Below are 25563 nucleotides of genomic sequence, written 5' to 3' on the forward strand. Positions count from 1 at the left end.
GAGCCGCCGCCGGGGGTCTGTGCGCCTCGCACCCCCAAGCCCAGCGCTGCCGACGAGCGGCCGCCCGGGTCCCTGCCCTCGCTCTGGCCTCGCTCCCCCGAGAGGAGACAAAAGGAAGGTTCAGCCGGGTCACCGCGCGGCCGCTGACGGCGAAGCAGAGTCGACCCCGGCGCGGCCGCCCCCCACACAAAGGGGCTCCCCGCCTGGGTCGCGGCGTCGGCGCGCTCGTCCCCGCCCCGCGCGCGGGCTCTCACCCACCTGCAGGTGTCTGTGCGTCTGTCCATAGGAACGCGGTCGACGGGGGGGCCTGCGGGAGCCGGGCAGCCCGGGCTGGACGGGGCGGGCCGGAGGGGCCCGAGGGCGAAAGGAGAGCGGCCGGAGGGCCGGGCACCGAAGGTAAGTGGCGCGGGGAAGGCGCCCGGCAGGCGGCGGACCGAGGAGCGGGGCGGGGGGCGGGGGCGCCAGCCTGGCTCCGCCGACCGGCGCGCGCCGCTCCGTGCGCCCCGAGCTCCGCGCGCCCGGCTCGGAGCGCGGCGGGCGGGCAGGGGGCGGGGCGCGGGCGGGCCGGGGCGGGGCCGGCGAGCGGGGCGGGGACTCGGACCCCGGGCTCCAGCCGGCACCGGAAACGCGCCGTGGTCGGCGAGACCCACAGGAAGTGTGTAACGACACCTCCTACGGCACGCACCGAGCTCGCAGTCGTTGCTGCCCGGAGGAGGTGTAGACCGAGCCTCCTGCTGCACACACGCGCGCACGCGGCGGCCGGCGCGCTGGCCCGGGAGGTTTGGAGCAACCGGTCCTCCGCGCACACGAGCTCAGTCCCTGCTGCCCCGACAGGTGTGGAACCCGCCATCCCCCCTATGGTGCGAGGAAGTGTACAGCACCGCTCCCTACTACACGTCCTGGGCCCGCGGTCCCTGATGCTCCCCGGAGCTCTGTGGACCTCCACTGAAACGCAAGGAGCAGACAGAATCTACACCATCCGTGAGGTGTGTGATTCCCCTTAAAACGCATTGAGTAGAGTTACCTCTCCGCCCAGGGATGTGCATTAACACTTTCTACCGAGATAGTACGTACAGCCCATAGTCACCGTTGCCCCGTGAAGGTGCCCAACAACCACTTGTAACACGCACACCCCTATCCCATCGAGGGAGCGGGGATGCTTAATGACACCTAAAATACGCTAAAACTAGGTCCTCCAACAAACCAGAGACACAAGAACACCACCTATACGACTCAGCACAGCAAAGGTGAAGCTGGACTTGCTAGGTGCTACCAGGCTTGGTCCACCTTTATTTTGCCTAACACTTTCATAGTACTTGCTGTGTGCCCACAGTTTGCACTGAGTGCTTAGCGAATATTTATTTAATCCTAATAACTCTACATAGTGGGTGCTATTAACATTGCCATTTTATGGATAAGGAAATTGAGGCACAGAGAAATTAAGAAATTTGTTCAACATCACATAGGTAGTGGCTAGAGGAGCCTGGATTCATTCCAGACAGTCTGGCTTCAGAGTCTGCTCTTAAACTCCCTTTCTATTTACAGCACTGACCATCTCCAAAACAGTAATCATGGTAATAAATAACATTTACACCATATCTGTCTGGCCTTATGTAGTGCCCACATCTTGGCCTCACCTCATCTGTGACAGGCATACCCCAGTCACTTGTACCCTTGGAGTAGGTAAGGGAAGAGAAGAATATTTTTGAAGGAGAGAAAGAAGCTAACTTAGCAAAGGAGAAAATATCCAGGGTCGTCCAGAATCCAGGCAGGTAACTTCATTACCACATCAAGCATGTTCTGTCTTTTAGGGTAGCTTCTGCCAACCCCTCTCCATCTCTAGAGCTGATTCAGGTTGATGTTCTTAACACCTTCCTCTGTCAACACTCTTCCGGGTCTAGGCTGAAATTTAAAATCTGTATATGTTGACACAGTAATGTTTGTACAAACAAAAAAGACCAAAAATGAAAACCCCCTAGTTAATTGCTGCATATTCTAAAGATGGGATCTTGTGGAGAAATTGGAACTCTTATGCAATGCTGATAGGAATGTAGATGGTACCACCACTATGCAAAACAGTGGGGAAGTTCCTCAAAAAACTAAAACTAGAGCTACCGTATGATCCAGCAATCCCACTTCTGGGTAAATATCCAAAAGAATTGAAAGCAGGATATCGAAGAGATACTTGCACATTCATGTTCATTGCAGCACTATTCACAATAGCCAAGAGGTTGAAGCAGCCCAAATGTTCATCAACAGATGGATAAATGAAAAAGTGATATATACATATAATGAAATATTATTCAGCCTTAAAAAGGAAGGAAATACTATCACAGGCTACAACATAGATGAACCTTGAGGATGTTGTGCCAAGTGCAATAAACCAGTCACAAAAGGACAAATACTGTTATGATTTGACCTATATGAGGTATGTAGAGGTATGTAAACTGTGGGATTATGTCAAACTCGTGGAAACAGACAGTAGAATAGTGGCTGCTAGAGGGTAGAGGGAGGGGAAAATGGTGATATAATTTCACTGGGTATAGAGTTTCAATTTTGCAAGATGAAAAAGTTCTAGAGATGTTACACAATAATGTAAATATAACACCACTGAACTGTGCACTTAAAAGTGGTTAACAAAGGTAAATTTTAAATTGTTTTTGCCACAATTAACTTCAAAAAAAAATCTAATTTTATTTGTTTAAAGGATATTTCATTACAATGAATTTTTTTAATGATGCAGGCATCCAACCATGATGAGGTACCTTGTTGAACAAACTAACTCTGCCACTGAGAACAATGAAAGCGGTTTAAAAAAATAAATAAGTCTGTTTAAAACAATTGGAGAGCAACCCTGTCATCCAAGGCTTGAGAGTCCAAGAGCCCCCAGGAAGAAGAGAAATACTCTGAAGTGAGTCCTGCATTCTCAGCCACTTTTCCTTCTCAGGGCATTGTTGATTTGTGTCTAGGAGTGTAGAAGTCAGAAAGAAGCACCCTAGAGCTTACCGGCAGTCTTATTGGCCTGGAGATACAAAATTTGGAGTCAAGTCTATTAAGGCAGTGAGGACTTGAGAAACCAAGATCCTAGAGAAAGCAATCACAGTAAACCTAGTGGGTTGGCTGAGGGCCATAATCCTGGCACTTTGGGAGGGTGCAGCAGGAGGATTGCTTGAGGCCAGGAGTTTGAGACCACCTTGGGTAGCATAGTGAGACCCTCATCTCTACAAAAAGAAAAAAAAATTAGCTGGGCATGGTGGCCCACATCTCTAGTCCCAGCTACTCAGTAGGAGTAGAGGAGAAAGAGAGAGAGAGAGAGAGAGAGGAAAGGAGACCTGTGGGATTATGCTTTTATTAGGTCTATAGGCATTACGTCCTTAAAAAAACACATGCGCAAAGGAGGGGAACTTATTTCCAAGACTCTGGTGTTAACCATTAGGTTTTTGTTTTGTTCTGTTTTGTTTTGAGGCAAGGTCTCGCTCTGTTGCCCAGGCTGGAGTGCAGTGGTGTGATCTCAGCTCACTGCATCCTCTACCTCCCTGCCTCAGTCGATCCTCATGCCTCAGCCTCTTGAGTAGCTGGGACTAGAGATGTGGGCCACTACGCCCAGGTAATTTTTTCTTTTTGTAGAGACAGGGGTCTCACTATGTTACCCAGGGTGGTCTCAAACAGTCCTCCTGCCACACCCTCCCAAAGTGTCAGGATTACAGCCCTCAGTCAACCATTAGGTTTTTTCATGGTCAGCAGCTGAGGGATGTGTTGTGTTTGGGGGTCTATAAGATGAACAAGTGGGCTATATCTCAACCACACCGGGTGGGGAAGTTTGTTTTGTTTCTTGAGACAAGGTCTTGCTGTGTTGCCCAGGCTGGAATGCAGTGGTGTGATCTCAGCTCACTGCAGCCTCCTCCGCCTCCCAGATTCAAGCGATTCTCGTGCCTCAGCTTCCCGAGTAGCTGGGATTATAGGCACGTGCCATACTGCCCAGCTAATTTTTGTATTTTTAGTAGAGGCAAGGTTTCACCAGATTTGGCCAGGCTGGTCTTGAACTCCTGACCTCAAGTGATCCTCCCACCTTGGCCTCCCAAAGTGTGGGATTACAGGTATGAGCCACCACTCCTGGCCAGGAGGCTAAGTTTTAACAAGGCCAGAGGTGACGGTGGGGGGTTGGGTGTACAACTGGGTTTCAAAAGACTTAGGCCAGGCCTAAAAATGAATGCCAGAGCAGCAACTGTATTAAAAAATTTATGACACTGGTACATGCTTCAACATGGATAAACCTGGAAAAGTTTACAAAGCTATGGGAAAGGAGCCAGTCACAAAGGGTCATATATGATTCCATTTATATGAAATGTCTAGAATATACAAATCAATAGGGAGAGAAAGTAGACTAATAGTTCCCTAGGGCTGAGAGGTTTCGGTGGAAATGTGAGGTAACTACTAAAGAGTAAAGTTTCTTTTTGGGGTGATGAAAATATTCTAAAATTGGATGATTTTTATGAAACCCTGATTATACTAACAACTACTGAATTGTACATTTTAATGGGTGAACTGTATGGTATGTAAGTTATTTCTCAATAAAACTGTTTCAAAAAGAAAGCATCAAATGCAAATCCTAGACCAGGCATGGTGACTCACGCCCATCATCTCAGCACTTTGGGAGGCCAAGGTGGGAGGATTGCTTGAGCCCAGGAGTTTGGGACCAGCCTGGGCAACAAAGTGAGACCCCATCACTACAAAAAAATTAAAAAAAATTAGCCGGGCGGTGTGGCACACATCTGTAGTCCCAGGTACTTGGAAGGCTGATGTGGGAGAATTGGTTGGTCCCAGGAGGGTCAAGGCCACAGTAAGCTGTGTTTGTGCCACTGCACTCCAGCTTGGGTGACAGAGCAAGACTGTCTCAAAAAAAGGAAAAAGTCCAATAGAGGGCAGAGTCTGAGGAAGGGGCACAGGTGCCATGTCCAGCAGGAACAACCCCCTGAAACAGCCCAAGAAGCAGGCCAAGGAGACGAATGAGGAAGATAAGACTTTCAAACAGAAGCAAAAAGAGGCACTAAAACAAAATGGTATGTTAGAACATTTCTCCCAACAATTGGAGAATACAAGTTCCTTTCTTTCATTATTTTTTTTAATCTTTTTTTGAGACAGAGTCTCACTCTGTCACCCAGGCTAGAGTAAAGTGGATCATAGCACACTGCAGCTTTGACCTCCACGTTCAAGCGATCCTTCCACATCAGCCTCCCGAGTAGCAGGGACTACAGGTGGGTGCTGTCATACCCAGCTAATTTTTCTTTCCTTTTTTTTTTTTGAGACGGAGTCTCACTCTGTCGCCAGGCTGGAGTGCAGTGGTGCAATCTCAGCTCACTGCAACCTCCACCTCCCAGGTTCAAGCAATTCTCCTGCCTCAGCCTCCCAAGTAGCTGAGACTATAGGCATGCGCCACAATGCCCAGCTAATTTTTGTATTTTTAATAAAGATGGAGTTTCATCATATTGGCCAGGATGGCCAGGATGGTCTCGATCTCTTGACCTTGTGATCCGTCCGCCTTGGCCTCCAAAAGTGCTGGGATTACAGGTGTGAGCCACCGCGCCCAGCCATACCCCGCTAATTTTTATTTATTTTTATTTTTTTTGTAGAGATGTGGTCTTGCTATATTGCTCAGGCTGGTCTTGAACTCCTGGGCTCAAGTGATCCTCTCACCTAGGCCTCCCAAAGTGTTGGGATTACAGGTGTGAGCCACCATGCCCAGCCTAGATGTTCCTTTTAAGTGCATATATAATGTTCACTAAAAAAGGCCACATAATTAGCTATGAAACAAGTTTCAAAAAATTTAAAATGATTGAAGTCACAGAGTATATTTTCTAACCCACCGTAAAGCTAAATTTGAAATCAATTATAGATCAATATCTGGAAACTTTGAATATTTGAAAATTAAACATGTTTCTATATTCCTCATTGATTAAAGAAGAACTCGGAGGAAAATCTCTCGAAGTGAATGAAAAATTACACAATATATCAAATGTTTGTGGGAAAATGCTAAGGCAGTTCTAAAAGTGAAATTTATAGCTTAGAAGTTTGTATCATAAGAAAAAGAGGGCCCAAGAGAATGAACTAAGTTTTAATCTTCAGAAGCTAGAAGAAAGGACATATTAAACACAAAGTAGAAGAAAACAAATAATGAAGATAGTAGAAATCAACTAAAACAGAAAACAGACCCACCCCCAAAAAAGTAAGAAAGAAAATAAAGGAAAACATAAAGTATTTTGTAAAAAAATCATTGCCAGGCATGGTGGTTCATACCTGTAATCTCAGTGCTTTGGGAGGCCAAGGTGGGTGAATCGCTTGAGCCCAGGAGTTTGAGACCATCCTGGGCAACATAGTGAGACCTTGTCTCTACAAAATAAAAATAAAAATATTAGCCAAGCATGGTGGTGTGTGCTTGTGGTCCTAGGTCATCGAGAGGCTGAGGTGGGAGGATCACTTGAGCCCAGGAGTTTGAGGTTGCAGCGAGCTGGGATCATGCCACTGTACTCCAGCCTGGGTGAGAGTGAGAATCTGTACTAAAGCTCCATTTACATTAGTCAAGAAAAGAAAATGGACATTACTAATTTCAAAAATGAAAGAAGGAATTCATAGACATTAAAATGACAATATAGAATATCGAGGTCAACTTTATGCTGCTAAATTGAACAACTTAAATTCTTTGAGAGACAAAAGAAAAAAATACAGATTTGAATAGTTTTCTTTCTATTAAGATATCGAAGTCTGGCCAACATAACAAGACCCACAAAAAAGATTTTTTTTTTTATTAGCTGGCATAGTCACATGCTCCTGTAGTTCTATCTACTCAGGAAGCTGAGGCAAGAGGATGGCTTGAGCCCAGGGGTTCAAGGATACAGTGAACTATGATTGCGCCACTCCACTCCACTCCAGACTAGGTAACAGAGCAAGACCCTGTTTCTAAAAAAGAAAAAAAAATTTGAATTTGCAATTTAAAACTTTCCCTTAAGGAAAATCTGGCTCAGATAAATTCACTGATAAATCTGATAAATTCTATCAAACTTTTAAGAAAAAATAATGCCAATCTTTCAGAAACTTTTTTGAGACCAACATTACTCTCAGACCTAAAACAGACAAAGGCATGTCAAGAAAACTACAGCTCAGGCCCGGCGCAGTGGCTCATGCCTGTGATCCCAGCACTTTGGGAGGCCGAGGTGGGCAGATCACGAGGTCAGGAAATCGAGACCATCCTGACTAACACGGTGAAACCCCGTCTCTACTAAAAATACAAAAAATTAGCCGGGCGCGGTGGCTGGCGCCTGTAGTCCCAGCTACTCGGGAGGCTGAGGCAGGAGAATGGCGTCAACCTGGGAGGTGGAGCTTGCAGTGAACCAAGGTCGAGCCACTGCACTCCAGCCTGGGTGACAGAGCGAGACTCCATCTCAAAAAAAAAAAAAAAACTACAGCCCCAATATGGCAAACGGACACAAATACAAAATTGAATCCACCAATATATAAGTAATACAATATGACTAAATGGGATTTTTCCTAGAAATATAAAGTTAACTTTTCACTCAAAAATCAATTATTGCATTGTTTCTTCTTATGTAAAATAATAATAATTTTTTTTTTTTTTGAGATGGAGTCTCGCTCTGTTGCCCAGGCTGGAGTGCAGTGGCACAATCTCAGCTCACTGCAACCTCTGCCTCCCAGGTTCAGGCGATTCTCCTGCCTCAGCCTCCTGAATAGCTGGGATTACAGGTGCGTGCCACCATGCCTGGCTAATTTTTTGTATTTTTAGTAGAGATGGGGTTTCACTGTATTAGCCAGGATGGTCTTGATCTCCTGACCTCGTGATCCGCCCGCCTCGGCCTCCCAAAGTGCTGGGATTACAGGCATGAGCCACAGCGCCTGGCTGGTAATTATTATAGTATATAGTTGGTCAAGAATCTTTACTATCTTTATATTGACTTAAACATCTCAGAATTGAGAAACAGAATTGCCTGGAAAAGAATATCATAAGGAAGATAAAAAGTCTAAAATAAGAGATTTGTGTGCTGTAAAGTTTAAAATCTCATCCCATGTTGGCCAGGCATAGTGGCTCATGCCTGTAATCCCAGCACTTTGGGAGTCCAAGGCAGGTGGATCACGAGGTCAGGAGTTCAAGACCAGCCTGGCCAAGATGGTGAAACCCCGTCTCTACTAAAAATACAAAAATTAGCCAGGCATGGAGGCGGATGCCTGTAATCCCAGCTACTCAGGAGGCTGAGGCAGGAGAATGGCTTGAACCCGGGGGGTAGAGGTTGCAGTGAGTGGAGATCGTGCCACTGCACTCCAGCCTGGACGACAGAGGGAGACTTCCATCTCAATCGTGCCACTGCACTCCAGCCTGGACGACAGAGGACTTCCATCTCAAAAAAAAAAAAAATCTGATCCCATGTCTTAGTATGCTCAGGCTACTGTAACAAAATATAATAAATTGAGTGGGTTATGAACAACAGAAACTGATTTCCACAGTTCTGGGAGTTAGGATTACAAGATCAGTGTACAGGCAGATTTGGTGTCTGGTGGAGGCCCACTTCTTCATAGATGACCATCTTTTCCCTGTAATCTCCAGTGGCAGAAGGAGCAAAGGAGCTTTCTTGGGCCTCTTTTATAAGGGCACCATTCCATTCATGAGGTCATATTACCTATTCATATCCTCATGACCTAATCATCTCCTAGAGGCTGCACCTTCTAATACCGTCACCTTGGGATTAGGATTTCAACATATAAATTTTAGGGGAACACAAACATTCAGACCATAGCACCCTACTAGTTATATACCATTATGTTGACTAGATACAGCTATTTGGTTTCAGTTTAAAGAATTCCCTTAAGCAATTCCTGCAAGGCAGGCCTAATGGTGATAAACTCCCTTAGCTTTTGTTTTTCTGGGAAAGTTTTTATTTCTCCCCCATTTCTGAAAGACAGCTTTGCTGGATAAAGTATTATTTTTTGGCAGTTTTTTTCCTTCACCACTTTGAATGTCATCCCACTACCTGCAGGATTTCTGAAAATTTCTGAAAACTTTGCTGATAGTTGTATTGGCACTCCTTTGTATGTGGTATGTTTCTTATCTCTTACTGCTCTCAAAATTTTCTGTCTTTGATTTTTGGTAGTTTGATTATTATGGGTCTTGATGTACTCCTCTTTGGATTGTACTCCTCTTTGATTGGAAAACTCTGTACTTCCTATACTGCTTGTTGGTGTCTATCCCCAGTTTAGGGAAGCTTCAGTTATTATGTATTTATTTACTTATTTTTATTATTATTTTTTGAGACAGAGTTTTCATTCTTGTTGCCCAGGCTGGAGTCTCAGCTCACTGCAACCTCTGCCTCCCGAGTTCAAGCAATTCTTCTGCCTCAGCCTCCCGAGTAGCTGGGATTACAGGCATGCACTACCATGCTAGGCTAATTTTGTATTTTTAGTAGAGATGGGGATTCTCCATGTTGGTCAGGCTGGTCTCAAACTCCTTACCTCAAGTGATCCACCCACCTCAGCCTCCCAAAGTGCTGGGATTACAGGCGTGAGCCACCATGTCCAGCCTATTATTTCTTTAAATATGCTTTCTGGCTCTTTGACTCTTTCTGCAGTTTCTATTAAGCAAAGGTTTGGTCTCTGGATGGTGTCCCAAAATTCCTGCAGGCTTTCTTCATTCTTTTGTCTTCTTGCTTCTCTGACTGGATAATTTCAAATGTTCTGTTTCCAGCTCACTGATTTATTCTTCTGCTTGATTGAGTCTGCTATCGAAGGCTTCTACTTAATTTTTCCATTCACTCATTGTATTCTTCATCTCTAGAATTTGTTTCTTTTTTATTGTTTCTGTTTCTTTCTCAAACTTCTTGTGTATTGTTTTCCAAATCTTATTAAATCTTCTATCCATATATTCTTATAGTTTATTGAACTTCTTTATTATAATGAATTCTTTGTCATTTCCTAGATCTCCATTTCTTTGGGGCCCATTATTGAAGCTTTATTAGTGTCTTTTGGAAGTGTCGTAATTCACTGATTCTTTGCAATCTTTGTGTCCTTGCATTGTTGTCTGAGCATTTAAGAAGACCACCCCTGGCCAGGCATGGTGGCTCACGCCTGTAATCCCAGCAGTTTGGGAGGCCGAGACAGGCAGATCACGAGGTCAGGAGATCGAGACCGTCCTGGCTAACGTGGTGAAACTCCGTCTCTACTAAAAATAAAAAAAATGAGCCAGGCGTGCTGGCGGGCGCCTGTAGTCCCAGCTACTCGGGAGGCTGAGGCAGGAGAATGGCGTGAACCCAGGAGGCGGAGCTTGCAGTGAGCTGAGATTGCACCATTGCACTCCAGCCTGGGCAACAGAGCGAGACTCTGTCTCAAAAAAAAAAAAAAAGAAGAAGAAGACCGCCTCCTCTTCTGGCTTTTGAAGGTGTTCTTTGGCAGGAATAGACCTTCACTATTTAGCCTGTGATTCTGGAAGGGCCAGCTCCCAGATAAGCTGGAATGACCCCAGACAGGCAGAGCTTGTTGTGATTTCTGTAGTTGACTGGGCTACTGCCTTTGCTCTGATATTGGGTAGAGCTGCTGGCTGGGTACTGTGATGGCTTTCGGTCAGGTTAGTCACAGGATATATTCCCTAGCCAAGCAATTCTGATATTTGGGATCTGCAGTTAGGCAAGGCTGAGGGCTGGGCTTGGAAGTTAGGTGGAGTCATTGCTTGGGACAAGTGGGATCACAAGCTATGCTCCTTAGAATTGCACAATTGAGGCTGGGTGCGGTGGTTCACGCCTATAATCCCAGCACTTTGGGAGGCTGAGGCGGGTGGGTCACGAGGTCAGGCGTTGGAGACCAGCCTGGCCAACATGGAGAAACCCCGTCTCTTCTAAAAATACAAAAATCAGCTGGGCGTGGTGGCAGGTGCCTGTAATCCCAGCTACTCGGGAGGCTGAGGCAGGAGAATCGCTTGAACCAGGGAGGCAGAGGTAGCAGTGAGCTGAGACCATGCCATTGCACTCCAGCCTGGGCGACAAGAGCAAAACTCCATCTCAAAAAAAAAAAAAAAAAGACACAATTGAGGATCGCCCCCCTGTCAGGGTGGAACTGTGGGGTGGGCTTTTGGCTGAGTTGAGTGGTTGTTTGACCTCTCAGGTCAAGCCAGTCTGGCCTGAGAACATTTTTCTGAAATGTTCAGTGGTGGGAGTCTTCCTGCCTAGGTAGGTTGTTAGGTGGGATTTTTGGCTGAGGGTGAGTAGATCTTCATTTGACTTTCTGGGTCAAGCTGGTCTAGCTCCTTCTCTCCAGTGCATGGAGGCGGGAGTTTCCTTGCTTGAGTAGGATTGTTGGGGTGGGCTCTGAGGCTGGGCACAGAGACTAGCTATCTAAAGACTCAAGCTAGCTTGAAATTCCCACCATGCTTCTGAAGGTGACTAGCTCAGCTTTGTGGGTGGACTTTGAGACTGGCTGGTATCTCTAATCTGGTGTAGAGGTATTACCAAGATCCATGTGCTGGTTACTATGACCTCTGCCTCCTTTCATTGTTTCTACCTGGCCCTGAGTGGTCTAGTGATGCCATTTCCCCAAGTGTTCCCCTTGAAGGGAAACCACAGTGGGCTGCCTGGGAAACATCTCAGAATGCTAGGTAAGCTAGATGACTGTTTGAATTTCTCTTTTCCCCAGTAGAAACTGTGGGCCAGGAGAATCTTCTCTGTCTGGCATTGTGCTGACTTGGAGGGAAAGGAGTGCCACAGCTGGAATAAGACTATTCTTCCTTGGGCAACATAGTGAGACACAGTCTCTTAAAAAGGAAAAAAAAAAAAAAAAAGACTGTTCTCCTTACCCTTCTAATTCAGATTTCATTCAGTTCTGTGGACCGTGTGTGTCTCAAACTTGTTTCCAAGTATTGGGTTTTACAAAAGGATCTTCTGGCCTGTGGATAGTTTCTAGTTGAACTTTCTGTTGGTTGGGAGTGAAGCCTGATACTTCCTAAACTGCCATCATTCCCCTAGATACAGCTATTTGTCTCTATTTAAGTACATTTGGCTTCAACGAACATGGGTTGGGGAAAACAGCACAATATTTTTAACTTAAAAAATCATTTTAGACCAGGCAAAGTGGTTCACGCCTGTCATTCCAGCACTTTGAGAGGCCAAAGCAGGAGGATTGCTTGAGACCAAGAGTTTGGGACCAGCCTAGGTAATAGCAAGAGCCCATCTCTAAAAAAAGTAAAAGTAATTTTAAAAAATCATTTTAATTCACCATATTAATAGAATAAAGGAGAATAACCTAATCATCTCAATAGATAATAGAAATAGCATTTGACAAAATTCAGCAATCATGTATGATTAAGAATACTCAGCAGATAAACAACAATCAGCCTGATAATGTGCATCTACAAAAAAACGCCCTACAACTATCACAGTTAATGGTGAAAAAACACAGTGTTTTCCCCCTAAGACTAAGAACAAGGCTGGGATATCCATTTTCACCACCAATATTCACCACTATACTGTGGGTCTAACAGTGCAATATGACAAGAAAAAAATATATAAGGCACGCAGAATGGAAAAGAAGAAATAAAACTGTCTTTATTTATTTGCAGATAACAATCACATACATAGAAAATCCTAAAGGATTTACAAAAAAAGCTGCTAAAACTGATGAGATTTAACAGTATTGCAGGACACAAAGCATTTCTGTATCCTAACAAAGAATAATTAAAAACTGGAATTTAAAAAATTATTTAGGCTGGGCATGGTGGCTCACACCTATAATCCCAGCACTTTGGGAGGCTGAGGTGGGAGGATTGCGTGAAGCCAGGAGTTTGAGACCAGCCTGGGCAACAAAGTGAGACCTTGTCCACACAAAAAACAAACAAAGCCAGGCATGGTGGTATGTGCCTGTAATCCCAGCTACTTGGAAAGCTGAGGTAGGAGCCCAGGAAAGCTGAGACTTGGAAAGCTGAGACGTTGAGCCCAGGAATTCAAGGCTGCAGTGAGCTATGAGCATGCCACTGCACTCTAGAATGAGTGGCAGAAAAAAGAAAACATCTGTGCACTGAGGTATACTATGATAGCATTACATGACTGTTTTGGGAAAAACTCTAAACTGTTTTTCCTCTGCTCTCATACTAACACAACAACAATCATCAACACACAAGAAGACTTCTGTGACCAAATGTGTGAGGGTTTTTCCCACACACTAAGCAGTGGACACCAAGTGGGTGTCCTCCAATTTTATTCTGACACTATCTACTTGGAGATAGTGGGTCTCACTATGTTGCCCACTATCTACTGTCTCCAAGTAGATAGTGTTAGATGCCACAGGTCGAGGGCTTAGTCCCCAAAACTGCCCCACCTCCCAGACACCAGTTGTAACTCTGGGCCTCTGGAAATTCTGACCAACTGGCTTCAAGTTGGGGTTCCCACAACCTCCACTTGGGGTTTGATTAATTTGCTGGTGCAGCTCACAGAACTCACGGAAACATGTTTACTAGTTTATCGCAAAGAAAATCATAAAGGATACATATGAAGAGATGCATAGGCCACAGTACTGGGAAGGGGCACAGAGCTCTCCAGCCCTCCCACGGTGTGTCACCCTCCAGGACCCTCCATGTGTTCAGCTATCCAGAAGCTCTTGGAACCCAGTCCTCTTGGGTTTTTATGGAGGCTTCATTAAGTTGGCATTCTTTCCTCCAGCATATGGAGCAGGACCCTCTCTGGAATGAGGGTTTATATGACCCACAGTTCTGCCTTGCAGAGGTGAAAGGAAGGCAAGAGAAGATCAGAGAGATTCTGTTTCCTGAGCCCTGTCTGCAAGGCCTAACACACCCAACATTGTAATAAAAGCTTGTAACAAGGGCTATGGGAATTATAAGCCAGGAACCCTGGACAAAAACAGATAGATAGATGGATAGCAAACACAATGACCCAACCTCATGGCATTTCACTCAGACTTCTATCTTGACTCTGAGAGACTCAAGATTCAACTTAAAAATGGCATCCTTAATTTTTTATTTTTATTTTTAAGACAGTGTCTCACTCTGCTGTCCAGGCTGGAGTGCAGTGGCACAGTCTCAGCTCAATGCAACCTCAGCCTCCTGGGTAGCTGGATTACAGGCCACGCTGCCACACCCATCTAATTTTTGTATTTTTAGTAGAGACGGGGTTTCACCATGTTGGCTAAGCTGGTCTCAATCTCCTGGCCTCAAGCGATCTGCCCACCTCAGCCTCCCAAAGTGCTGGGATTACAGGTGTGAGCCACCACGCCTGGCCAGCATCCTTAAATTTTTAAAGAACTGTGTATTTCACCTTCTGGCTGTGTTTGCCTTTTACATGTGTTAGGGCCTAGAAGCTGCAAATACTTAAAAAAATGGTGAAATCTTACTAAAGATAAATTAGAATTATGATGACCATTATGTGGAACATTCCAGATGAATAAAACTGTTTGTTCATCTAAGAATTGAGTTTAAAAATGAGGGCTTCTGAATCAGGCCCTCCCAAGGATACCTATTGATGTGCAAAAGCTTCTAAAAAGATTTCAAAAATGTTTGCCTCTTTAAAAGATCTCATGTAGAAGGCAAATGAAAAGTTTAAGCAACTAGTTTATAAGAAAATTGAATCTGCCAACCTTTTCACTTAGTTACTGTTTTATTTCAAAGGCAAAAAGAAAGCTAAGTAATATTTATAAAAATTAGGCCCTTGGGTGAAGCAGGTTTGCTTCTTTTTCAGAACTATCCATCTGCGTCCAGAAATAGGAAACCCTTTGTCTGCTCTATTTGCTAATGGGCTCTGCCCTGAACTCAGTAATCTAGTTAAGAAACAGAAGCTAAGTTGAAAAGACCGCCTATTGAATTAAATCAGTCTCCAAAATTTGTATTTTCGGTATTTAGCCAGTTATTTTGAAACTCTTTGTAAAAATGTGTATCTATAAAGGAAAATCAGTAGAAATTCTTACAGTAGGTGAGAGCATCAGTGCAAATAAACCTCACCTTTGACCATTTTGTCTTAACTGGGCTTCTCAGCATCACCTTTCTGTCTTGGCAAATAACAATATTTAGGCCTGAAATGTAAGTTCTCTGCCTTTGAGATGTAAATTTTCTACCTTGTGTTACCTAGGAACCATCCCTTTCAAAGCACAATTCAGGGTAGAAAATCTTTAAATGGTTATTTAAAAAAGGGGATGAATAGTGGACTGTGATGGGTTTAAAACAAAGGTTTAATCTACTAATGATTGGTTGGATCAGAGGAACTCATTGCTGGTCCCCTAACATTACAAAGCTCAAAACCAGTCAGCTCAATTTACTCCAATTTGGAAAAATTTTTTAAGCCAGAAGGCAGAGATTCCAATCGGCAACCTAACTAACAATCACTTGGGGCAATAATCAAGCAGATCAATCAAGAAAAGGGCAAGGTCCCTTGACTCAATCCCCCTGTTGGGATGGGTATAATTAGCAAATTCATGTTTTAATGACCAGAACCCAGAGATTGCTGCCTCACGGTATTTTCTACTTCTAAGTTTCCCAAACCTTTAAGAATGTCAAAGAATAAAATCTCAACAAATTAAATTGTAAAGATCTAATTGGCTTTTATTAGTGATTCATGAACCAGGTAGCATCCAGCCTACAAAATAAACAGAAGCCCCACCAGGTATGACAGAACGGTCTGCATTTGTAAGGCAGCACTAGCAGGAACAAGGAAACAGCATAGTAGAAATAGCAGGTTGGTTAACATCAGGTTACTTCAGGTTACGTTCCTTGTTTGGATTAAAGCAGAGGGGGCTTCCTCATCATAATCACGCTTGCTCACGTTGACCGGACTCCCTTTGATCAGTTGCTGTGAATCTCCTGACTTGTTGAAACGGTCCTATTTTTAAGTTCACTTTGATTTCATGGACTCCATTCCTGGATGGAGAGGTGAGATCTTGGAGTTCCATTCAACATAAATATACTGGAAAGTTTTTGTTAGATAGGGCTTGTTAATTTTGGCCTTGGGCTAGTCCTTTCCCCATCTCTGATCCTCTGCTTCCTAACTTGTAAAATACAGATTAAATTCTCCTAACATTATGATTCTAAGAAATGTCAGGATTAGCTAAATTGCTTAATGGCACAATATTAGAGTGGAAGATGAGAAGCAAAATTGTGACACTGAGCAAGTATTTTTAACTGATTGAAATGAAAGATAAGAGCTTTTTTAAAATTTATCTTCCCCTCAACCCTTCCAGCCTCTCAAACCACTGTATTAGCTTGCTGGGGCTGCCATAAAAAAATACCAAAGATTGGGTGGCTTTTTAATTTATTAGGGGGGTAGAGACAGGGTCTTACTATGTTGTCCAGGCTGGCCTTCAACTCCTGGCCTCAAGCAACCCTCCTGCCTCGGCCTCCCACAGTGGACGGCTTAACAACAGAAATTTATTTCTCACTATTCTGGAGATTAGAAGTCAAAGATCAAGGTTCTGCTGATTTTGTTTCTTCTGAGGCCTCTCTCTTTGCTTGCAGATAGCTGCCTTCTCACTGTGTCCTCTCCTGGTCTTTGTTCTGTGTACGCATCGCTGGTATCTCTTATGTCCAAAAGACACCATGTTGGATTAGACTAACAGCCTCCTTTGAACTTAGTCACTTCTTTAAAGGCCTCATCTCCGAATAGTCACATTCAAAATAAATGGGAGTTAGGACTTCAACAAATGAATTGGGGGTTACACAATTCAGCCCATACCAATGACCTAAGGTTCCTGCTTCAAAACATTGTAGCCAAATGCATACTCCTAGGGGGAAAGTTATTTTGTTTTAGGACAATTTATACATTTTTAAATGGAATACATACTGCAATTTGTTAAATTACATTAGTAATATTTTCCTATGGCTAAGTCCACCTGGAAAGCTAGTTATCAAAATGAAAAATGATTGTTTCATTTAGTCCTCGCCAGTAGTAGTTAATTTGTTTTTTATGATTTTTGTAAAATGCACTATATAAGATTTTCTTTAAAATAATTATATAAAAATCAAAAACATCATTAAAATTTTCATTAGTATACAATCCAAAACTAAAAATTTTAAAACAGACTAGCTTCATTTTACATGACAAGATTTGAAAGAGCTAATTTTACTGCTTGATCTGACTGTCTGCCCAAAATACTTTTCTTGGAGAAAGACAGTGAATGAGATGTAAGGCTCAAAAGGTTAAACCCTTGAAATATAAAAACATATACTGTCTTAGAATCCCACTTAATGAAGCTTATGTTTGATTAGCTTGCCATTTTAATTACAATTTCAAGTCTTTTAGAGACAAATTCTATTTTTTCCAGAACAAACGTGCATATCCTTATAATGCAACAGGTAAGAAAACAAACATTAGATTTTAACTGTTGAGCTTTTTTTTACTTTTGAGCATAGCAGTCGACATTTTTTTTTATATTTTCCTTCACAGTCTGGCATTCATCTGATTCATTAGCTTCTCCAATTTGATTGCTAGGGCCATGTTACCTTTAATCTTCAATTTTCCTGACATGAATGCCATTGTTGGTTTTAGTTTCCCTAAAATGAGAAAATGAGAGAGGGGAAAGCAACCATTAGTGCCCTTAGGGATATATTGCTTTAAGAACATGCATTCTAAAAAGAATCTCCTTGAGTTCTATAAACCTCAGAAGCATAGAAATTTCTGTTACAGCATTTTATATCAGTATCTTGGGAATCCCAATTCCTAGACTTAGATGTTAACAATATCCTATAAGAGCTAGCATAACAACAACAATCAGCAAAAGATTATAGCAAATGCTTTTACACTAAAAAGATTTTTGTACACCAAAGGATACACGGTCCTCAAATGAATTCTGGTAAACAAATACTGTCTATTTTAGTTAATTTTCCAACTTACGATAGTTCATTAAACTTTTAACATTTCAAGTTTTAGTTCAAAAAAACAGTGTAAATGAACAAAATATTCTTAAGAAATGATCATTAAAAGTATAATGTATGGACACAAAATATGTTTTAGCATTACTTTAACCACAGAAATGCCAGGGTATAAAAAATGTGAGCATTAAAATAGAATTGTAGCTAATAACAACATGTAATAAATATGAGCTCCATGGAGAAAAGTACATTTGTTATCTGCTACTCTTATTCCAGTGTCAGTACAGGGTCTATCACATAGTGGAATTAATGAGGAAACAGACTGAAAAAGGATTTTGACTTGCCCAAGGTCACACAGCTTGTATGAGGCAGTGCTGCAATTCAAAGCCAGATATGTCTGCCTTTCATTTATGACTTTTGTTTTTCCTTTTCTTTTTTTTTTTTTTTTTTTTTTTGAGACAAGGTCTCACACTGTCTCCCAGGCTGGAGTACAGTGGTGTAATCATGGTTTATTGCAGCCTCAACTTCCCAGGCTCATCTGAACCTCCCACCTCAGCCTCCTGAGTAGCTGGACTATAGGCAAGCAACACCATGCAGGGCTAATTTTGTAGAGATGGGGTTTTGCCATGTTGCCCAGGCTGGTCTCAAGTGATCCACCTGCCTCCCGGAGTGCTGAGATTACAGATGTGAGCCATCTGACCCAGCCTCATTTATGATTTTCTGTCTTACATTATGCTAATTGATACAGATGACATATCTCCTAGAAGGCACAATATGTGTTTGGTTTATTAGTAGCCACCCTCCCCACCCCTGTGCCCCACACAGGTTCTTTGTAGAGAAGGTGTGCGAGTTAATGTATTATATATATATTATATTGAGCTATTAAATGCCTTTAAATTATTCTAAGTAGAGGTTATAGCAAAGCCTCATAGAGTTATTATAGGTAGAAAGGATCAAGTCCAACTCTTTTATTTTAATGAATAAACTGAGCTGTGTCCTACTTTAAGACAATGTGATGTTAAAATCCCAACACTTACAAATAATAAATGAAGGGGTAACTTTTATTTATATGGAGGATACTGAAAGATCTTTATTCTGGAAGGAACAGAACAGCCCCTCCAAAAACACAAATACAGACATCTGGGTGTCCTTCAGTTAAATCAACTGGATCATGCTCTGTTGTTCTACAGTGAAGCCTACCATTCCACCCACCCCACTCACACACATCTTCCAATCAGCTTTGCAGAGCCTTGCCCATAGAGATGAATGGACATCAAATATAACCAAAACCAAAACACAGATAAGAGCAACTTGGAGGAAACAATGCTGGCTCAGATGAAAGATAACTAAAATAGAGTAAATGGAGAACAAATTAAAAATTCCATAATCTCTGCCCTCAGAGATAAAAGAAAATAATACAGCAAGGGATGGAGAACAGGATGCAGGCGGAGAAAGAGGGAAGAGGAGGAGCACAGGAAGGAGAGAGGAAAAGAAGAGGGGATGAAGGGGAGGGAGAGAGGAGACAAAGGGAAAGGGGGAAAGGCAGTGATACCAGGGAAAGAGAGGGGATGGGCTGGATTGAGGAGGAGGAAGAAAAACCATCAGAAAACAAGATGAGCTCTTAGAAATTAAAATTTTAGTCAACAAAATTAAATGCAATAGAAAGGTAGGAAAAAGAAGGTGAGTCGATCTCCTAGAAGGTGAAAAGAATTATACAAATATATGTGTAATAGGAGAAATGAGTGATTAAATCAGATGATCTTTTTCTCCAGAAAGTCAGAAGAGAAAACCGAGAGAACTATCAAAGAAATAATATAAGAACTTTTCAAGGGACTGGGAAAATGACATTTACCTTTTATTACTGTGAAATATCAGACCACCACAGAGAAATATGTCTCTGATTTCAAAAACTTTCAGAAAGGACAGGGATAGATAGAAAAGATTAAGAAGAACAACATCAAATTCTCAATGATAATCTTAAGATGATAAAGCAATGGCTTCAAAATTCTGAGGGAAAATAAATTGCAACCTGGAAATCTCTACCCAGACAATCATGAGAGTTGGTAGAATAATAGTAGTTTCAGATACACACAAAAATTATCTCTGATGTATCCTTTCTCATGAAACTACTGGACAATGTGTGCCACCAAAATGAAGATGTAAAGGAAGAAAGAAGACATGGGATCCAGCAAACAGGAGATTCAATGCAGGAGAGAGTTAAATTTCTAGGACAACAGCTGTGTAGCAGGCTTAATGAGGTATACATTATAACATGAAGACAAAGGGCTCCAGGGGAAAAGTGGACTGACACGAGCTGATACATTTGACAAGGTAGAAAACTGCATCAAGAAGCTGTGGGAAGAGTACAGAAAGACTTTGCTAAGTGTCATGGACTGAATGTTGGCATTCCCCCCAAACTTCGTATCTTGAAGCTCTTGCCCTCAGTGTGATGGTCTCAGGAAGTGGGGCCTTGGGAAAATAATTTGGTTTAGGTGAAATCATGAAGATGGAGCCGGAATGATGGGATTAGTGCCCTTATAAGAAAAGGAAGAGAAACAATTCAGTGTCATTTAAGTCCAGGCACAATGTTGTGTACCACCACGCAACACATGTGGTATCTATCTAGTTTCAATCATTTTCATTATCCCAAAATGAAACCCTCAGGGATTCAGCATTAGCAGTTCCCCCTGCCTCCAGACTCTGGCAACCACCAACAGCTCTCTGTGTCTATGGATGCACCTATTGTAGATATTTAATATAAAAGGATTTCTACAATATGTGATATTTGGTGTCTGGCTTTTTTCATTTAGCATAATGTCCCATGGTGTAGCATGTATCAGTACTTCATTCCTTTTTATGGCTGACTACTATTTCATTATATGTATATACCACACTTTGTTTATCCATGCATCCCTTAATGGACATTTGGGTTGTTTCTTGTCTTTTGCCTATTGTGAATAGCGCTGCTGTGAATATGCATGTACATTTATTTGTTCGAGTGCCTGTTTTCAATTCTTTTGAGTATATATTTACAAGTAGAAATTGTGAGTTATTTGGTAATTCTATAATTAACTGTACCTATACATCTATGGGTTTAACTAAACCCATGTATCTATAGTCAACTGATCTTCAACAAGGGTGCCAAGACCATTTAACACAGGAAAGAACAGTCTATTCCACAAATGGTGCTGGGATAACTGGATATCCACATACAAAAGAATGAAGTTGGACTCTCCTACCATCTACAAAAATTAACTTAAAATGGATCATAAACCTAAATGTAAGAGGTACAACTCAAAACTCTTAGAAGAAAACACAGGGATAAAGCTTCCTAACCTTGATTTGGCAAAGGATTCTTATATATGACACTGGAAGTAAGAACCAAAAAAAATAGGTAGGTTGAACTTCAAAACTAAAAACATATGTGCTTCAAAATATATCATCAAGAAAGTGAAAAGACAACCTACAAAAAATGTGAAAAAGCATTTGTAAATCATGTATCTGATGAAACATAACTGGAAATATATGAAGAATTTCTTTTTTTTTTTTTTTTTTTGAGACATTGAGACAGTCTCTCTGTCACCCAGGCTAGAGTGCAGTGGTGTGATCTTGGCTCACTGTAACCTCCGCCTCCTGGATTCAAGCGATTCTCCTGCCTCAGCCTCCTGAGTAGATAGGATTGCATGCACCTGCTACCATGCCTGGCCAATTTTTGTATTTTTAGTAGAGACGGGATTTCACCATGTTGGCCAGGCTGGTCTCAAACTCCTGACCTCAGGTGATCTGCCCGCCTCAGCCTCCCAAAGTGCTAGGATTACAGGTGAGCCACTGCGCCTGGCCAGAATTTCTTAAAACTGAATAATAAAAGACAAATAATGAAATTTTGAAATGGCAAAGGACTTGAATGGACATTTCTCCAAGGAAATACCTTTGATCCATAAGCACATGAAAAAATGTATGATATCATTTGTCATTAGAGAAATGCAAATCAAAACAACAAGATGCCATTTCACATCCACTAGGGTGGCAATAATGAAAAAACAAAATAATAAAAAAGAAGTGTTGGTAAGGGCAAGGATATGGAAAAATAGAAATCCTTGTACATTGCTGATGGGAATGTAAATGATGCAGCCACTGTGAAAAACCTTTTGGCAATTTTTTGAGAGGTTAAACATAAAATTATATCATGACCTAGAATTCTACTCCCATGTAGACAGCCAAGAGAAATGAAAACATATATCCACACAGAAACTTGTATATGAATGTTTATCAAAGCATTATTCATAATAGCCAGAAAGCAGAAACAAAAGATGTATAGGTAAATGAACTGTGGTAAATCCATATAGTGGAATAATATTCAGCCAGAAGAAGAAATGAGGTACTAATACATGCTACAGCTTGGATGAACCTCAAAAACATTATGCTAAGTAAAATAAGTCAGATGCAGAAGGTCACATATTGCATGATTCCATTTATTTAAAATATGCAGAATATGCAAATCAATAGAGAAAAAGCAGATTAATGGTTGTCAGGGGAGGTGAGAATGAGAAGTGCTTACTTATATATGGTACAGGTATTCTTCTGCAGTGATGAAAAAGTTTTGAAACCAGGGAGAAGGGGTGGTTGCACAGCACTGTGAATATATTAAATGTCACTGAACTGTACACTTTAAAATGACTAATTGCGTCCGGGCCTGGTGGCTCACGCCTGTAATCCCAGCACTTTGGCAGGCCAAGGCAGGAGGATTGCCTGAGGTCAGGAGTTCAAGACCAGCCTGGCCAACATGGTGAAATTCTGTCTCTACTAAAAATACAAAAATTAGCCAGGTGTGGTAGCAGGCTCCTGTAATCCCAGCTACCTGGGAGACTGAGGCAGGAGAATTGCTTGAACCCAGGAGGCAGATGTTGCGGTAAGCTGAGATCATGCCACTGCACTCCAGCTGGGGTGACAGAGCGAGACTCTGTCTCAAAAAATAAAATAAAAAATAAAATGACTAATTGCATGTTATCTGAATTTCACTTTAATTATTTTTTAAAAGGTTATGAAATACTAATACATGCTACTACAAGGATGAAACTTGAACACATTATGTTAAGTGAAAGAAGCCAGTCACAAAAGATCACATATTCCATGACTCAGTTCATACGAAAGTCAGAATAGGGAAAACCATAGAGATAGAAAGTTGATTAGTTGTTGCTTAGGGCTGGTGGTGGGGATATTGAGGGATATTACACTGACAGCTGATGGGTAGAGACAGAAAGTGGATTAGTGGTTGTTTAGGGGTAGAGGTGGGGATATAGAGGGATATGAGGTTGACAGCTAATGGATAGGAGGTTTCTTTTTGAGATGAGGAAAATGTTCTAAAAGCAATAGATGAATTGTACACTTTAAATGGGTGAACTGTATGGTATATGAATTATATCTCAAGCTGTTTTTAAAAAGCTATTGACATACAACTAGAAATTGAATTATTAATTAAAAATATTCCTACAAAAAAATCCCAGCTACAAAAGGGCTTCACTGATTAATTCAAATGATACAAAATCAATACACAAAAATTCGTTATAGGTATATATACCAGAAACAGGCAATTTGGAAATAAACTAATGACAATAATTTCATTCACAACGGTAAAAAAAATACTTAGTGGGAAAAGCATGAACCATAACAGGAAAAAATAATAGATTAAACTTGATCAAAACAAAAAGCTTTTGTAATACAAAAGATACTTTTAAGAAAATGGAAAGAGAAGCCACATAATAGGAGAAAATATTTGCAAATCACATATCCAATAAAGAACATGCATCCAGAATTTATAAAGAATCTGACAATATTAAAAAGACAACTCAATTTTACGTGTGTGTGTGTGTGTGTAGAAGCAGGGTCTCACTATGTTATTTAGGCTGGTCTCATACTCCTGGCTTCAAGTGATCCTTTCTTTGGCCCCCCAAAGTGTTGGGATTATAGGCGTGAGCCACCGTGCCTGGCTGACAACTCAATTTTAAAATGAGCAAAGACTGAATAGACAATTCACCCAATATAAGTAGCTATCAAACACATGAAAATATGTTTAACATCATTATCAGTAAGAAAATACAAATTAAAACCACACAAGGCTGGGCACGGTGGCTCATGCCTATAATCCCAGCACTTTGGGAGGCTGAGGTGGGTAGATCACTCGAGGCCAGGAGTTTGAGACCAGCCTGGCCAACATGGTGAAACCCCATCTCTAGTAAAAATACAAAAATTACCTAGGTATGGTAGTGCATGCCTGTAATACCAGCTTCTTGGGAGGCTGAGACATGAGAATTGCTTGAACCCAGGAGGTGGAGGTTGCAGTGAGCCGAGATTATGCCACTGCACTCCAGCCTGGGAGACAGAGCAAGACTGTGTCTCAAAAAATAAATACATAAATAAACATATGAGATACTACTACATGCCTACTAGAATGGCTATAATACAAAAGACAACAAGCCAACTCTGGGTGTACTACCTATGAGTTAACCCTGCTCTGCAATGAGCAATTAAAAAAAATGTTTTAAAAAGACAACAAGTGTTGGTGAGTAGGAAGAGAAAATGGAACCTTAATACATTGCTGATGGGACTATAAAAATGATAGTCACTGTAGCAAATAGTTTGGTAGGTTCTTTAAAAGTTAAATATTGGCTGGGTACAGTGGCTCTCGCCTGTAATCCCAGGACTTTGGAAAGCTGAGGTGGGAGGATTGCTTTACCCCAGAAGTTCAAGACCAGCCTGGGCAACAAAGCGAGACCCTATCTCTATTTTATTTTAAGTGAAAAAAAAAAAAGTTAAATATCTACTTACCATATGACCTAACAATTCCATTCTTAAAAATCTACCCAAGAAAAATGAAAACAAATATCCATACTGATACATGTATGAGAATGTTCACAGCAGCAATATCCATAATAGCCAAAAACTTGAAACAATCCAAGTGTCCATCAGCTGGTGAGTGAATAAACAACATGTGGTATACCCATACAATGGAATACTATTCAGCAATAAAAAGGAACCGAACTACTGATACCAGCTACAACATATATATGAATGAATATCAAAAGCCTATGCTAAGTAAAAGGTGCTAGATGCAAAAGATTATATACTGTTTTATTCCTTATATATAAAATGTCCAGAAATAGCAAATTTATAGAGACAGAGAGCAAATTAGTATTTGGCTGGCTAGGGGTTTGGGAATGGAAATAGAATCGACTGCAAAGAGACGAGAGAATTTTTTGGTGTGATGAAATGTTCTCAGACTGGACTGTAGTTATGGCTGTGCAACTATAAATTTATTAAAAATCATTTATACTTAGGATGGTAAATTTTATTACATGTGAATTAGACCTTAATACTGTTTTAACAAAAGTTTTTTAAAAAGCTAGTAAGCTCAATGTTTTACACACACACACACACACACACACACCTCCCTCCTCAGGTAAAGTAATATTGCTCAATTTACTTTATTTCTATCATACTGCTCCACCATACAGTGGCCTCTATTGGCCAAAAGGAGAGATGCCGATTAGTTGGTTACTAGTTGCTTTAATTTTTTTTTTTTTTTTTTTTGAGACAGGGTCTCAGTCAATCACCCAGGCTGGAGTGCAGTGGCTCATCTCAGCTCACTGCAACCTCTGCTTCCAAGGTTCAGGCAATTCTTATGCCTCAGCCTCCCGAGGAGCTGGAATTACAGG

The 25563-nt window shown here is 41.7% G+C and overlaps 2 protein-coding genes across 8 annotated transcripts in view; both read right to left on the reverse strand.

Moving 5' to 3' along the window:
• KIAA1958 (KIAA1958 ortholog) overlaps positions 1–548 on the reverse strand; it is a 184777-nt gene extending 184229 nt beyond the window's left edge. For 5 of the 6 annotated variants that reach the window (XM_055271458.2, XM_055271460.2, XM_055271459.2 and 2 more), the window contains exon 1: positions 259–533. The gene's annotated coding sequence lies outside the window, so the exon portion shown is untranslated. Of the gene's footprint in view, positions 1–258 lie in introns of all 6 variants that reach the window. The other variant, XM_055271457.2, reaches the window with a different exon arrangement.
• A 15015-nt stretch (positions 549–15563) lies between these two features.
• HSDL2 (hydroxysteroid dehydrogenase like 2) overlaps positions 15564–25563 on the reverse strand; it is a 91920-nt gene continuing 81920 nt past the window's right edge. For both annotated transcript variants that reach the window (XM_055271489.2, XM_055271490.2), the window contains one exon: positions 15564–17533. In XM_055271489.2, the coding sequence (XP_055127464.1) occupies positions 17421–17533 (113 nt within the window). In that variant the 3' untranslated portion in view covers positions 15564–17420. The remainder of the gene's footprint in view (positions 17534–25563) is intronic.

Source organism: Symphalangus syndactylus, chromosome 3, assembly GCF_028878055.3.
Source record: "Symphalangus syndactylus isolate Jambi chromosome 3, NHGRI_mSymSyn1-v2.1_pri, whole genome shotgun sequence".
Classification (NCBI taxonomy): Eukaryota; Metazoa; Chordata; class Mammalia; order Primates; family Hylobatidae; genus Symphalangus; species Symphalangus syndactylus.